General features: G+C 37.1%; 2 protein-coding genes across 2 annotated transcripts; both read right to left on the bottom strand.

Moving 5' to 3' along the window:
- Positions 1 to 2,698: 2,698 nt before the first annotated feature.
- On the bottom strand, positions 2,699 to 3,697 carry LOC139888153 (uncharacterized). Its single transcript, XM_071871184.1, has 2 exons — positions 3,241 to 3,697; positions 2,699 to 3,180 (listed from the first exon to the last, which is right to left on the bottom strand). Exons 1-2 carry the CDS (start codon positions 3,695 to 3,697, stop codon positions 2,699 to 2,701), a joined length of 939 nt encoding a protein of 312 aa, XP_071727285.1.
- A 5,475-nt stretch (positions 3,698 to 9,172) lies between these two features.
- LOC139888152 (uncharacterized) lies at positions 9,173 to 11,685 on the bottom strand. Its single transcript, XM_071871183.1, has 4 exons — positions 11,538 to 11,685; positions 11,335 to 11,402; positions 10,437 to 11,251; positions 9,173 to 10,121 (listed from the first exon to the last, which is right to left on the bottom strand). The coding sequence occupies exons 1-4, from the start codon at positions 11,683 to 11,685 to the stop codon at positions 9,173 to 9,175; spliced, it is 1,980 nt and encodes a 659-aa protein (XP_071727284.1).
- Positions 11,686 to 16,748: the final 5,063 nt, after the last annotated feature.

Genomic DNA, 16,748 nt, shown 5'->3' with positions numbered 1-16,748 from the left:
GTTGGAAATAGATATATGAGTAACTTGCGATATGTATTTTAAAACGTGTTTATTAATATTGAAAATATATATTTAACAATACGATAAAATATAATATTAACTTGGTCATAAAAGCGAATTGTTATTATATATATATTAACAAATAGCGAGACGATGATTTATAGAAGTAAATGACCAAAATACTCGAAAGTTTAAGATATACTTTGAGTGGTATAGTTTAGGGATAATTTATGGCTATATTTTTACAAAGGTACGTGACACGAAATGTAAAATACAAGTTTTCTCAGCGTACGAAAGGACATTTGAAAAACCGGAACCGGGACATAAGTCGAGTGATGAGGTACGACTTATCGGAACAAAAATTACAAGTCAACTATGCATGTGAATTTAATATAATATATAATTAATTATATAAATTAAATATATTATATATATTATATAAAATTATGTCGACAAACAAAAAGTTAAAAGTTTGCGAGCTGGATCAGAGGGCCATGCGATCGCATGGCCTTGAAGCACAAATCCCATGCTATCGCATGGGGTACTTTTTCAGAAAAGGTTCTATAAATTGCTCAGTTTTCACACACTTCTCTAATCATATATTACTCCGTATTTATTTTATTTATTATTATTATTATTATTATTATTATTATTATTATTATTATTATTATTATTATTATTAAGATTAATATTATTATTAATCTTATTATTATTAATAATATTAATTAGTATTATACATAAAATACTACAACGAGGTTATGAGCGTGTCACTTTCAAAATGGTTTTCAAGCGGGATAGAGCTAAGGAAATTATGGGTTACTGCCAAAGAGGTTATGGGTAATGTTCGGGGGTACATTTGTGAATCAAACCTAGTGTTTATCATCTCCGTTACTTCTACGTACTTTCCTACAATATTGAATCTCAATACTGATACGTAAGCACTCATATTTTATCTTTTATATATTAATTATGTATCCATGTCTAGTGCTCGAGTATATATATTTATATATGCTTGTATGCTAAATTTCGTCGTTAAACAGGTTATAATGAATCACTAATTAAATACATATATTACTAGTAAAAGGTATATGATATACATGTTTTTGGAAAGCTGGCAAAAAATCAATAACTTTTCATTTAGATATCGAATAGTTTCGATGAACGGATTAAAAGATATGATCAACTGAATTATGATTGACGTTAACTGAAATTGCTTTTGAATCTGCAATTAAGATTTAAACAACTTGTTTACGAGACTGATAAAGTGAACTTTTAAAAATTACCAACCGAGTAAATGAATCCTTATATAAGGCACGTCTCGTTTTGTTGAACTATTGTCAAAATTGACTTTTTGAAACGACTTTGGGTAACTATCATATGTCGATCTCGAGCATTAGGATTGTGATACACTATAACCTGACCTAGATTGATAGACATTTATTGACCAACATATGTTCTCTAGGTTGAGATCTACGATTATTTGGTAATCCGAGTTTCGATCACATTTTGGTGAACGACTTTATATGCTGCTAAGGTGAGTTTCATTTGCTCCCCTTTTAATTGCTTTTGCAATATATATTTTTGGGCTGAGAATACATGCACTTTATTTTAAACGCAATGGATACAAGTACATACTAAATTCTACACTGAGTTTGAACCGAAAATCCCTTAGCTTTGGTAACTAGTAACTGCCAGTTATAAGAACTGTTGGGCGCGAGTAGTGGTATATGGATCCATATGGCTTGACATCCCCGTCTGTTCCAGGTATAGAAACCCTAGCCTGAACTATAAAACAGACGTATGCTATTTGAGTTTAATACACGTTGGTTTGCGTGTATTGTACATGTTGGTTGCATGTATGTTAAAACAGAGGTACTTATTATATATACGTTAAAGTTTAGTTACCAGGGTGCTCAATCTTGTAGAATATTTTGATAAATGTTTCTGGATGAAACAACTGAAATCTTGTGATCCACCTTTATATACAGATTATATGAAACAATAAAACTATGAACTCACCAACCTTTGTGTTGACACTTGTTAGCATGTTTATTCTCAGGTTTCCTAGAAGTCTTCCGCTGTTTGCTTATGTGTTAGACAAGCTATGTGCATGGAGTCTTACATGACATATTTTTCAAGGAAACGTTGCATTCACCAAATCATCACCATGTATCTTATTTTGACTGCATTGTCAACGGAAGTATTATTGTAAACTATTATTTACAGTGATTGACTATATGTAGAAATCATCAGATGTCGAAAACCTTTCATTTAAATATTCATTTATGGTGTGCCTTTTTAAAAGAATGCAATGTTTACAAAACGTATCATATAAAGGTCAAATACCTCGCAATGAAATCGATGAATGACGTGTTCATCCATATGGATTTGGAGCGATCGTCACAGTCTTGATAATGTGCCAGTACTTTTTGGAAAAACAAAAATTGAATCCATTCGCCCCGGGGGCCTTCGAACTTCCACAATCTTTTATGGCACAATGGATTTCATCTTCTAAAAACTCACCTTCAAGTGAAGATGCGTCATCAGCAGATAATATGGGGTAAGATAAATCTTCCAAAGTGGGTCTGTTATTGTTACTTTCCTCGAACAATTTGGTAATGTGGGTGTATACTGCAGATTCGATGTCCTAAGGAGTCTCATTCCAAATGCCATCAATGATTAAACCTTTAATATTATTCTAATTTTGCTTATTACGAATGATCGAATGAAAGAATCTCGAATTTTTGTCACCTAAATTCCAACGTAATCTAGCTTTTTGTTTAAGCATACTTGATTTCGTTTTTTCCTTTTCTAACCACCTTTTCCTACTTTCCTTCCATTCTTGCAATACTGTTTCGGATAGAGGAGATGTTTTGGATTTGATCTCCAAGTTGTTTCCAACTGTTTTGAGTGCTTCTATCTCGAAATCTAACTTTCCAAATTTATTTTCACTCCAAGATTTAAGGGCTGATTTAACATTTTTTAGGTGATTTCCGAAGTTGCAATTTTTTCGGTTCATAGCCCTAATCTGCCCGTTCCACGCGTTTTCTATAACCTTTTCTGCCTCATCATCATTGAACCAAATATCAAAAACTCGAAAAGGTTTCGGCCTGAAGTTTTTGTCATCATCCTTTAAAAGAATAGGGCAATGGTCTGATCTAGTGCGTTCTAGGATCAACCCTGTTAGGTTGCACCATTTTAATTAGAATTTTTTAGACATTAGAAATCTATCAATTTTACTCAACTTAGTTCCATCGTCGCTGACACAAGTGAACGCCCTACCCCCTAAAGGAATATCTATAAGCCCGCATGAAGTGATAAAATCGTTAAATCTCCTGGATCTATACTCTAGGAATTCACAACTAAGACGTTCAGATTGATCTCGGACTTCATTGAAGTCCTCACAAAGGACCCATGCTTCATCACTGTGATCTAACATACTCGACAATTTGGACCAAAGTTGTTGTTTTTGATTGTCTTCATGTGGCCCATAAATATTAACCATGTTTAGGATTTCCCCGTTACTCTTCCATTTGCCCCTCACACCAATTACACAATCGAAGAAAATATTATCAATAGCCTCGTAGCAGCTAGTGTCCCATATGAGAATTTGACCCCCCGATTTTCCAATTTTTGCTCTTTGTATAAAATCATACTCAGAAGATCCCCGTAGGGATTGTATCCATTTAATGTTCATTGTATAGAGTTTTATCTCTTGGATTGCAAAAAAACTAGGTTTCTCTTTAATTAACAATTTTCTAGTCGACGCGAATTTACTTTCTAACTCGACCCCGAAACTTCTTATATTATAAGAGATAAACTTCATTGATAAAAATTGATGAACAAAGGGAGAACAAAAACTTACTGAGCCAAAGGCTTCTTCTGCCTTTTGAGGCCTAATCGGCACCCAAAATCATTGACACGCTCATTACAAATTGAATTCATTGAGGCTGAACCATCGGACGTACATTTTTCTTGCGATTCCCTCCCTTTGTCCACTTGATTGATCGTACTTTCAGATGTGCATCTTTCTTTGCACGAAGAGCATTTTGACCTAATTGGTTTATCTCCTAGCTTGTCATTCCTGGCCACATTCTTAATGTTGAGCATTCTAGAAGAAGATTTCCAACGTCGTATGCTGGACCAACAACAATCTCTTTTCCCCGATTTCAATTGTTTGTCTGTAGCTTCGTGATTCTGTTTGCACTTTACTCTTGCCCTCTACTCGTGTATATCTTTATTCTATTGTTGTACTGATTTACTTGAAGGTTTATTTGATGGTTTTTGAGCTCAGGAATAACGTTTGGGTTACTTACGATGGTTGGGTTGGATTTAGCTAAGCCTTGGGGTTTTTCAGCTTTTATTGAGGGGAGGGTTGGTTGGGATTGGGTTATTAACTCTTATTAGGTTGGGGGTTAAGCTGTTAGTTGGGCTTGTGTTTATAGGGTTATGATTTGAGAGTTTTGGTTTGGAATTGGTTTTTGAAGCGTTCATGTTTACTGGGCTAGTGGGACTATCAGGTTGTTGAGGGGTGGAATGGTTGGGCTAATTTGCAGGATCATATGTTGGGCTTGTTGGGTTTGGGCTCGAGGGTTTGGATATTTTGCTAGGTTTGGTCGGGCTTATATCATTTGGGATGTCTGGGTTGATTTGTGGGTTATAGGTTATTGGGCTAGATGGTTTTGGGGCAATGGATTTAGGTTTGTAGGTTTTATCCGAATTATCCACTTGGGGCTCTCTATCTTTGCACGCGCAGTGAATGTGGTTTTCAAGGTTTTGGGACTCACTTACGTAATTAATATTGCTATTGGACTTCGCCGTATACTCTGACACCTCATCATCACAATTTATGTTCCCAAAAAGATTCTTCATCCCTAGGCAGCCTGATTTTTCATCTTCACATGGCCGGAATGGTGATTTGTTGCCGGAATCTGCAATATCTTCATCATCAATGGAATTTCTGACGATTGGACTCTTAAAATCATCATCGAGTGCATCATGTTGCTCGTTTTCTGCAAGATTGAAAATATCTTCATCTTCTTCATCTGAATTATCGTATGTGTCTTCAATTAATTCATCATCTGATGTAGGGTTGGACGATTCATTAAAGACGTTTTGAACTCCTGTATCCATCTTCTCGAACTTAATGTTGACAGTTCGATTTAAATCTTCGTTTATGCTGACATAATACCACCCTTCATCGTCTTGTAGTTTGATCAGACCCTCGTATTGTACCGTATTATTACGGATGTGTAGAAGAACCTTTCCATGTTTTAAATCTTGATTACCTTCTTCAATTGAGCAGTTCTCCATTTTTAGAATATTACCCCACCAGCCTGTGATTTCTCTGAACGTCGATTCGTTCTAGCATGTAATCGGCACACCACTAATGTTTACCCACATCAGCTTTCCTGGGCTTCTGTATGAGCTATCTAGGGTTTTAGCGAACTTACACCATTTATGTATCATGTGATTAGGGTTTCTGACAATGCCTTCTGCTACCTGTTTGGACTCACATACAATAAGGATGTCCATACCTCCCAGATATTTCAATTGGAAATTGGTCATTCCTTCAGCCTTGCATAATTCTTCGAATTGGAACATTAGGTCTAGGTTGTATACTTCTCATAGGATTGAATTGCCTACTAGGTTATGATTTTTTGCCTTCACCCGAACTGTTCTACCATCGTTGTACCTCTTTTCATCACTATGATTTTTCTTGCTTGTATCCTCACCATTCTTTCTGTTTATCTCATCTCTTAGATCTGGTTTACGTCTTACATCTTTCTTCGAATTTAGGGTTTCTCTTAGGTCTGTTTTTCTAACCTCTTCATGCTTTCTATTTAATGCGTTTCTGAGATCTTCATTATTATTCTTTGCAACATCACAGAACCTTCGCCCATCTCTAAATGTACTGCCAACATTGTGAATGTTGCCTAAATTATGTTGATGTTGGTTCGTCTTCCTGGCAGTAGTAACGTTATCTTTCAAATCTTTTCTTTCGAAAGCCTTAAAGATTTTGATATGGGCCCCTTTGAAGGTGATCTTTTCCAGGTCGGCAAGAAGTTGCTCACCGCTGTTTACATTACTAAATCGCACGAATGCAAATTTGCTGCCATTCTTGAGGCGTTTCCCAGCCATATACACATCTCTTAAGTCACCGAATGACTTGAAGGTTTTACATAAATCCGCAACAGTCCACGAATTCGTAAAGTTAAAGAACATGAATGATGTTAAGTGAGTTCCGAATAGCCACACTAATCGGTCTCGAAGTCCGCCGCTGTACCTCTCTTGTGCCCTCCATGCTCTGCCGGTCTCTCTCTCCTCTCATTTTCTCTCCCCAATTTTGTGAACTATAAAAAAAAAACAATTTTTTTTTTTTTGTAAATAATGTTATTATTTCACCATTCCTTCATATATTTAACATTGTCTTCATATACAATTCATAATATACGTGAAAAATAAAATTTAAAAAAAAAAAAACATATTGTTTTGATCACAATCTATAACAAGAACTAAATTATTTTTTATGAATATTTTCGAAGAAAAAATTCTAATTGGTGAATGATATATATTTTTTCCCATAAAACATTGTATGTAACAAATGTTACTAATTTTGTCGAAAACGTTAATATGTTTACTGTAAAATGATTTTTTATGAATGTTTGATAGGAGTATTTTTTTACGATTATTTTTTTTATTTTATTTTTTTTTTTTTTTTTTTTTTTTTTTTTTTTTTTTTTAATATCTATATCTAATATGGTCATAATGTATCTAGGTTTTTAAAGAAGTTCTAAAGTTGACAAAGTAAAATCCAAAAAGCTATATATCGCCACACACAAAAAGAAAAGAACGATGTCAACTAAATGAATTATAAACTTTTACTTTTAAGACTTCTAAGTGAATGCAATCTATTACTATTGAATACACAAATTCGAAACAAGTTGGCTCGAGGACCACGGTTATATACTTGGTTGAGATCTTGCAACGACTTCGAATTTTATGGCGCTATGAATAACTTATAAAGGTTGCACTTCTTTTTGGGCTTATCTCCAATCCAAACAAACTTTGCTTTGCTACAAGCATCACTCTTGTTCTATTTATGATTTATTTATGATAGTTCATTAAAACACGAGTTTTTGTGCTTATGTGTATTGTTATATATGATTCATTCTATTCATAAGGAGTATATCTTTTATATAAACTTAATCTGTCCACGTATAGCGACAAATTGATCATGGTTAATATTTATATAAACGCAATAATACGGAAAAAGAACGAGTCAAGATTTAACGGTCCATAGTATGTGGCAAACCCTAATCGAGATGAAAACGTTGAGAGGGTCATTACGAGCTGATCAACTGCGAAGAGCAGTTTGACGGAAGTTGATTTCCAGTGTTATATATGTATGAACTCGCAAAAAACTTTAAAATGTGTTTGTAAGTTCTTAGAATGAAGGTTTAGAGTGGGGGCTATGCAATGCAGAATTTTTTTTATTTTTATTAAGACAAAGAGTCATGCATCGTTAGATGTATTTTTATTTTTTTTTTGAAAGTCAATATAATTATTACTATCACTAAAAGGATTTACAGATTAGGGATGTGCACACATGCATATTAGCAACATCCCAGGTTCACGAAAACATAAATGATAATTTCGCACAAAAGCATTAGCCTTTCTAGGATGCTAAGGTAGCATCCTAACAAGACTAGCACAATTAAAACTCGATTACATATTAAGAAAACTCTTAGGGTTGTGTAACCAATTATGCCAATCTATACTCGTCTTCGACTTGCACCTCTTCACGATCCAATCATAGCTTGCTACTTGAATTTCACATATCGCGACCGGGGTATTCCAACTCTCGTTCTTAAAAACTTTTTGATTACGATTCTTCCAAATTAGATAAGCACTCGACCATCTAACCGCTTGCCATACCTTTGCCCCTAATGTAGACATTGAGTTACCGGATGTGACGTCGAAAATATCCCCGAGAGATGTAATATTCGATCCATTAAAGCCCCACCACTCTAAGATTTTTGACCAAATCTCCAACGAACGGTTACAATAAACAAGAGAATGATCTACCGATTCGATGTCGTTGTCACATATAGGGCAACGCACGGAATTGAGATCAAGTCCTCGTTTATCGAGTTCCGTTAAGACGGGTAATCTTTTTTTCCTTGCCCGCCAAACAAAAACCTCCACCTTTTTCGGCACAAGATTGTTCCTTAAAGTTTCGAACCGATTTATACCTGTAGGAGTCATACTCGAGTTTAAAGCATCCGAGAGCAGCCTTGTTTCAAATTTGCCATGCCCACTCGAAGTCCACCTCCATGAATCACTGTATACTGTTTTGATTTTTACGCCCCTAATCAGATTATGCAGCTCATTTAAATCACCAATAAGTCTCCTCGTTAGTCGCCTCTTCCAATGCCAATTTCCTTCACAGCTCGAACCATTCCATCCGACTCGGTCAATCACCATGGACTGCTGAATTGTTTCTAGCCGGTACAGACGATTGAATTTCAAATATAAAGGCTCATTCGAAATCCAATTATCAAGCCAGAAGGCTGTGTTTGATCCATCCCCAATATCCCTACAGAAAGAATTCTTGAACTCGACCCCAGCCTCTTCGATTGATGTCCCTGTTCTGATAATACTCGACCAAACAGAAGCATAGTTAGATGAAAAATGATGCCCACCCGAATCAAGACCGCCCGAGATGCCATAAATATTTTTAATGACTCTAACCCACAAGGAAGTGGGTTCGGTTTTAAACCTCCACCACCAATTGCCAATTAGAGCCAAGTTTTTATTTTTTAGAGACCCGAGATTAAGTCCGCCCTCCTCGAAAGGAAGAATGACCTCATCCCATTTGACCTAAGAGATTTTCGCATTGTTACCCGACCCACCCCAAAAGAAGGAACGCCTCACACACTCAAGTTTTTTATAATACACATTGCGGGGCACGAAAGAGCGAGAAAAATACAAAGGCAAACTATTTAACACCGACTTTACGAGAGTCAAACGCCCACCAAAAGACACCGAACGTGCTCTCCAATCCGCAAGCCTTTTTTCAAACTTATCGATCACCGGCTTCCAACTAACCTCCTTAGACATTTTTGCCCCAATTGGAAGGCCTAGATAGGTGCACGGAAACGATCCAACTTTACACCCAAAAAATATTTGCCATGGCCTCAACCTCCTTTGAATCAACAATAATACCAAAAATATTGCTTTTATTGTAATTTATTTGTAATCCCGAGGCAAGCTCAATACACTTGAGGAGCTTCATTAGGTTATCAATGTTACACCCACTCCACGAACCAAAGAATATAGTATCATCCGCGTATTGAAGGTGCGAGATAGGGATTTTTTCAACCCCTATTTCTACTCCCTCAAACATATTATTCCTAACCGCGGCTTTAGCCAATAAGTTTAAGCCTTCCGCCGCTAGTATGAATAGAAATGGAGAAAGTGGATCTCTTTGCCTCACTCCTCGTTGAAGCGTGAACTCGTTTGTTGGAGAACCGTTAACCAAGATTGAGATCGAAGCAGATTTTAAACACGAAATGACCCATTTCTTCCATTTTCCCCCAAAACCCATAATTCCCATCATTTCAAGGAGGAAATCCCAACATAGCGAATCAAACGCTTTCTCGAAATCCACCTTAAAAATGAGACTTTTGAGACGCTTGTACTTAAGGAAATCCACACATTCATTTGCTATCAAGGCTCCATCAATGATGTTTCTTCCTCTAATAAATGCGCTTTGCTCATATCCCACGATATCCGGTACTACTCTCTTAAGGCGGTCCGCGAGAACTTTTGATAATACTTTGTAGAAGCTACCAATTAAGCTAATTGGCCGGTATTCATTTAGGCTCAACGGGTCCACCTTCATAGGAATCAATGTGATAAAAGAGGCATTGCAACCATGTGATAATTCCCCCTTTAACCAAAAATCATTCAAAGCATTCATTAGATCACCTTTGATTACACTCCAAATTTTTTTGTAAAAAGTGATGTTGAAACCGTCCGGGCTGGGCGCTTTGTGATTACCGCAGTCTTTAATTGCATTCCACACCTCAGTTTCAGAGAACAGACCCTCGAGTTCTCTGTTTTACGAATCATAAAGTTGAGTGAGCAGCATGCCTGCATTTTCAGCCCAACCCGAGAGTGTGGGCCTCGACGTAACAGAATTGGGCCTGCTGAATTGCTTCCGAAAGTGTTCAAAAACAACACCATTCACTTCACAAGGATTCTCTGTCCACACTCCATTAATGTTAAACCCTCTTATGTTACATTTATTTTGTTTACGCTTAATGGTGGCATGAAAATATCTCGAGTTCTCGTCTCCCTCCAAAATCCATCGAATCCTAGCGTTTTGTTTTAACATGTTGGCTTTCACCTTTTCTTTTTCAATCCATCACCTCCTGCAATCTAACCATTTCTCACGCTCGACATCATTCATCCCATTATTTTCAGCCTTGATTTCCCACTCGTGTGCTTCTTTTTTAAGAGTAATTATCTCATTATCTAAACCTCCAAAGGTACAAGAGCTCCAAAACTTGAGGGCAAACTTTACATTTTTCATTTTATCTCTAAAGTTGCAGTCGAATCTAGACCCTTTAACCAGTTTACCCCAAGCTTCATTAATAACATCCTCAATCCCTTCCTTATTAAGCCATTCATCAAAGACTTTAAAGGGTTTTAGGCTGAAGTCAATGACTTTCTCCTGTAAAATTATTGGAACATGATCCGAAAGAAATCTATCCATTGTTGTAATGGACAGATCATCCCAAAGTCGAATGAAATGATCCAAAACAAGAAAACGATCGAGTTTGCTAAACTTGGTGCCATCATCACTAATTCTTGTAAATTTCTTCCCATTAATCGGTATCTCAACTAATCTATTCCTCAAAATGAATTCGTTGAACCTCTTTGCCTGATGTTGATGGAAAATACAATTCAACCTATCATCATGCTCCCTTACCTCGTTGAAATCACGACATAGTACCCATGCTTCCTCATTTAACCCCATCAGCTTCTCTAATGAATCCCAAAATAATATCTTTGACACATCGTTATGAGGCCCGTAGACGTTAACCACAACAAATTCGCTACCAGTACTTTTCCAGCGACCTTTGACAGCAAGGAAGAAATCACCATCTGCCTTCGCAATAGCCTCAAAATAATTGGAGTCCCAAATGAGGAGTAAACCTCCTGAATTTCCCACTGCATCTTTCTGGACGAAACCAAAATCCGTGCCCCCCAAAGAGCTTGAACCCACCTATCCTGTAAATTTCTACATCTAGTTTCCTGGAATACAGCAAAACTAGGTCTTTCACTCGAACAAATCCGTTTAACCCACCTAAATTTTCCATCTACCGCAAAACCTCGAATATTTAATGAAAGAATCTTCATATTTAAAATATAGAAAAAATGAAAACAGGAGAGACAACAGTGGAACTTACTGAGGGTTAAGGTTTGTCCACCTTAACCCGATTTTCTCCCCATACTTCCTAACTCACCATCAGAGTTCTTTAAATTATCCTCCGAATTGCAATTGCTACTTAGACCCTTCGATTTGATTCTTGATTTGCCAGGTTTATTTCTACACCCACAGGACTTGCATTTGAACTTCTTCAATTTAGTAAAGTTAACACCACGTCTAGCCATCTATTTGAAATGCATAATTCTTGAGGAGGATTTTTGATTCCCCATCGTTCACCAGTAGCACTCGTAACAGCAGGGTATTTCTTTTGATTTTGACCCACAGGTGGATGAACTGGATGCACGTTTACCCGATTTGGATTTTCCATTGTTTAAGTTATTTTTATTTTTATCAGAGCAGCATTGTTGGTTGAGTTGGTTTGGCCTGTTAGCATTAAGCCCAACGGAATTCTCTTCAAAGCCCTCTTCGGGCTCAACTGGAGAAACAACATTTTGGGCCTTAGGCCCAACTGGAGAAGTGGCATTATGGGCCTCAAAAGAGTTTTCATGAGCCCGATTCTCTTTACCTATACCCTTAATTGGAGATGACTGTTTAGATTGCTGCACTCCAGGTTCTTTTTCCTCAAAAGTAGCAGTCACATAATCAATGCCCTTGGAAACAGGTGAACTTTTATGATTTTATTCATTGGACTCTACCACAACCTCATCATTATCTCCAAAAAGGTTGCTAAGCTCGAAACAACCAGACTCCAGGTCTTCCACATTCGTCCCCATCTCCTTTTGAATGTCGGCGGTTTTTTCTGGTACCTCTTTACCGGAATCTTTGACGCCCGAATCTTGACCATTAACAGGAACACCATCAAAAGCACATTCATTTGCATTATCCCCTAGCCAGCTGAAAATCTCATCCGAGTCAATGCTATCATCATAACTATCTGACAGGATATCGGAATCAATATAATCTGAGTCGCCGGAAGAAACATTGTCATCTGAAACTATAGAATCCACCCTTGCATTTTTAAAGACAGGCCACTCCTTCTTCTCCTTACTAACGTTGACAAAGTAGAACTTACCTTTAAACTTGATCATAATCTGTAACACCCTGATTTTTTTTTTAAACACAGTGGAAGTAAATACTTAATTACCAAAATAGCCTTATTTAACGTTTACATAACTTTGTTTACAAACCAACTTTATACAACAACGGTGTTACGTGAAAACATCATTAAAATTGAAACATCAGAGTTAATCACATTGTCAAACATGTCTTCAAACCCGTCCGAGGCACCCATCCTAAACAGCAGTACCTAAACCTGCAAGGGTGGAAATGTGGGGGAATTAGCACAACTGCTAAGTGAATGGATACTATCTAACAGACCAAGCATAAGCAACTAAACATGCAAAGGCCACAGATATGCTAACGTCCTGAACTATCATACAACAACTGACAATATGAGGATCGGCGACTTGTACGAGCACACGACTTAGTTGATCAAGCTACAGTCTACCGATAGTCCGCTTTACTGATTCTACTGCACAACCGTCCAGATGCAACACATGCGTCCTTCTATGCTATACTAAACAATCAGTAACACCATGACCCGACCAGGCTACCACAGTCGACCTCACATCAACCATACCTTTCCGCCTCGGTGGGTTCCCAACCTTGCCGCCTCGGTTGGTGTCCAACTAACAGTGCGCACATAAGATCACAGATAAACAGTCATGCAATCGTCCTAACTAGCATGACAATATCTAACTACGCATGGTAATCATATTAAACATAAACATAATAATAAAGAGTCTGAACAAGTAGCGTGTTAGCTACTTAATGCTCTATCCGGAGATAGACCCACTCACCGAATACCAGCAATAAGCTCAGATAAACTATCACTGAGCGGCTTCCTTATCCTTATCACCTGAACATAAGGCAAATCAAGTTAGTTTCTGTCTGTTAACACAAAACAGCACATTACAGAAAATCAGTCACAAAAAGGCGCCGCTAAAAGTCCACCTAACACTTATGCATTTTCAGAATTTGCATCCTGATAATCATATGTCACGCAGACAGCATAACGGCTAGGAAACAGCTAAATTAAACAACAACTACTGATCTGGTCTGCATCCGTACGGTTGCACATGCATCCATACGGTTACAAGTCCATCCGTACGGTTGTATCATGCATCCGTACGGTTGCACACTTCCTGCCCAGTTTCACCAACACCACTGCATACGTACGGTTGCACATGCACCCGTACAGTTGCACCATGTACCCGTGCGGTTGCAATCTGCAACCGTACGGTTGTGTTCATCGAGCAGCAGCAGCAGAAAACTGACGGGTTTCGACCTAAAATCACCAATTCGTGCTCTAGAGCTCGTTTCTTACCTCTAAACTGACCAAATCATATACACTTAACATCAATAAGCATAAACCCACAAGTTTTTGACACAAACAACATCAAAATCAACCATTTTGACTCAAAATTGCTCTTTTGACAAAGTTAACACAAAATCATCATTTTCTTAAAGATTAGAGCTTGAAACTCTTTGATTCTTACCTCAATAGACTCTGTAAATTGTAAAGAACAAGATGATATGAATGATTTGAGCTCTAGAACATAAATTAGAAATCTAGGGTTTCAAGTGGTAAGAATTTAGGTACGGGATGTTTTTAGAAGGTTCAAGAAAAAAATGAGAAAAAGAGCTGGTCACAAGCTTATATATGTGGGTTAAATGACATACCCCATCACACACGGGTAATTACCAGTTATCTAATATCTTTCGTACTTAATTTGACTACCCTAACGGAGTCCAAATTAAATAAACGAACCTCTCTGTGACCCTTGTCACAAACTGGTCTTAACCAAATAATAAAATAACACTAAACATATAATTAAAAATAAAAGCATAATTAACCACACAATTATGCCTAAGGGCAAAAAGGTCATCTTACATCTAAGCCCGATATGAGGATGTTTCAAATCCACCCCCTTAAAGAGATTCCGTCCTCGGAATCTGGTCTTGGTCAAATAGACGTGGATAACGAGCCGTCATCAGCTCTTTGGTCTCCCACGTAAGGTTCGATCCTAGACTATGCTTCCACTCAACAAGCACCATATGGATCTCCTTCTTTCTCAGCTTAGTTACCTTTCTATCCACTATCCTAACGGGTTCTTCAACTAACTTTTGATTTAGGTCTACCCTAAAATCACACAACGGAACCAATTGCGGCTCATCATTGACCTTACACTTCCTAAGGTAACATACGTTGAAAGTGTTATGTATCCCTGCTAACTCTGCTGGAAGCTCTAATACAACCGTCTGATCATTAATCCTCTGAATAATCTTGAACGGCCCAATGTATCTCGGAGCTAAATTTTCCCGCTTATCGAACCTGATAACACCCTTCCACGGCTAAACTTTCAAGTAAACATGATCACCCACCTCAAAGTTTACTGGACGTCTACGTAGATCGGCATACATTTTCTATCTGTCACGTGCCGCTTTTAACTTTTCACGCGCTATCGCTACCTTATCGGCTGTTATCTGAACTAATTCTGGACCTGCAAACTGTTTCTCTCTGGCTTCTAAACAACAAGTCGGCGTTCTACATTTGCGACCATACAATATTTCATAAGGTGGCATACCAATACTCGAATGGTAAGTATTGTTGTAAGCAAACTCAATCAATGGTAGATGTATATCCCACGAACCACCGTACTCTAACACGCAGGATCAAAGCATATCCTCTAGTGTCTGTATTGTACGCTCACTCTGACCGTCGGTCTGTGGATGATACGCTGTACTCAGATTTACCCTTATTCCCAAACATTTCTGTAAACTGTTCCAGAAGTTCGCTACAAATCTAGAATCCCTGTCGGATATGATAGACAATGGAACTCCATGTCGACTGACTATTTCTTTCAAGTACAATTCTACCAAAGTACTCAACGTAGCTGTCTCTTTTGTAGCTAAGAAATGTGCACTCTTCGTCAGTCGATCAACAATTACCCATATCATATCATTACCTCTCCGAGATCTAGGTAATTTAGTTACAAAATCCATCGTAATATGATCCCATTTCCACTTTGGAATTTGCAACTGTTGTAACGAACCATAGGGTTTCTGGTGTTCGGCCTTAACTTATGCACAAATATGACACTTTTCTACCAACTGAGCAACATCTTTCTTCATCGTGGGCCACCAATACATCGATTTTAAGTCATTATACATCTTGGTACTACCCGGATGGACAGTCAACCTTGATTTGTGTGCTTCATTTAAGATTAATTTCCTTAAATCTCCAAGCATAGGCACCCAAATTCGGTTGTTAAACGTCTTAAGTCCTCTGGAATCGGTAGTTAATTGGTCTTTTATTTTGGTCATCAATTCAGTCTTTAAATTCTCCTCCAATAAAGCTTGGGCTTGAACTTGCCTTATCTGTTCAATAAGGTCTGATACTATTTGGGTTCTCATAAATTTCACGGTCTCTACGGCCTTTTTACGACTTAAAGCATCGGCCACAACATTTGCTTTACCCGGGTGATACTTTATTTCACAATCGTAGTCTTTTATAAGCTCAATCCACCATCTCTGTCGCATATTCAGTTCTTTCTGCGTGAAAAAATATTGGAGGCTCTTATGGTCTGTACATATCACATACTTTGTACCGTATAAGTAGGGATGGCAATGGATTGGATATGGATCGGGTGATGCCGTATCCATATCCATATCCATTTTATTTTTGTTCATCCATATCCATATCCATATCCATTTAGTTTTATATCATCCATCCATATCCATATCCAATGGATTTAGCGGGTTAATGGATATCCGATGGATGTTAAAAAAATATTATAATATTTGATTAAAATAAAAACATAGTATAGAAAAATAAATATGACACGATATAATTAAAATTTATCCATAAGAATGTGTAATCCTTGTCAAAGATATAACAAAAATTTTTATTTTTACTATAAAACATAGATTATGAAAAATTAAATATGAAATTTGTAAGTTTATTTTATTAGACATACTTGTTTTATTATAATATATTATAGTTATTTCATTATGGGTTGAAAGAAAAATGTAAATTTAACGGTAAATAAAACTGTAATCGTAAATATGTACGCATATATCTATATTTATATATGTGTATATGTATTTCGGGTAGTAATGGATATATCCTTGGATGAAACTTTTCATCCATATCCATATCCATATCCGTTAAGGTTCATCCATATCCGTATCCATATCCATTTAGGTTCATCCATATCCATCACGA

Source organism: Rutidosis leptorrhynchoides, chromosome 2 (genome assembly GCF_046630445.1).
Source record: "Rutidosis leptorrhynchoides isolate AG116_Rl617_1_P2 chromosome 2, CSIRO_AGI_Rlap_v1, whole genome shotgun sequence".
NCBI lineage: Eukaryota > Viridiplantae > Streptophyta > Magnoliopsida > Asterales > Asteraceae > Rutidosis > Rutidosis leptorrhynchoides.
Note: the sequence above shows the minus strand (reverse complement) of the source record. Positions and strands in the feature narration are given on the sequence as shown.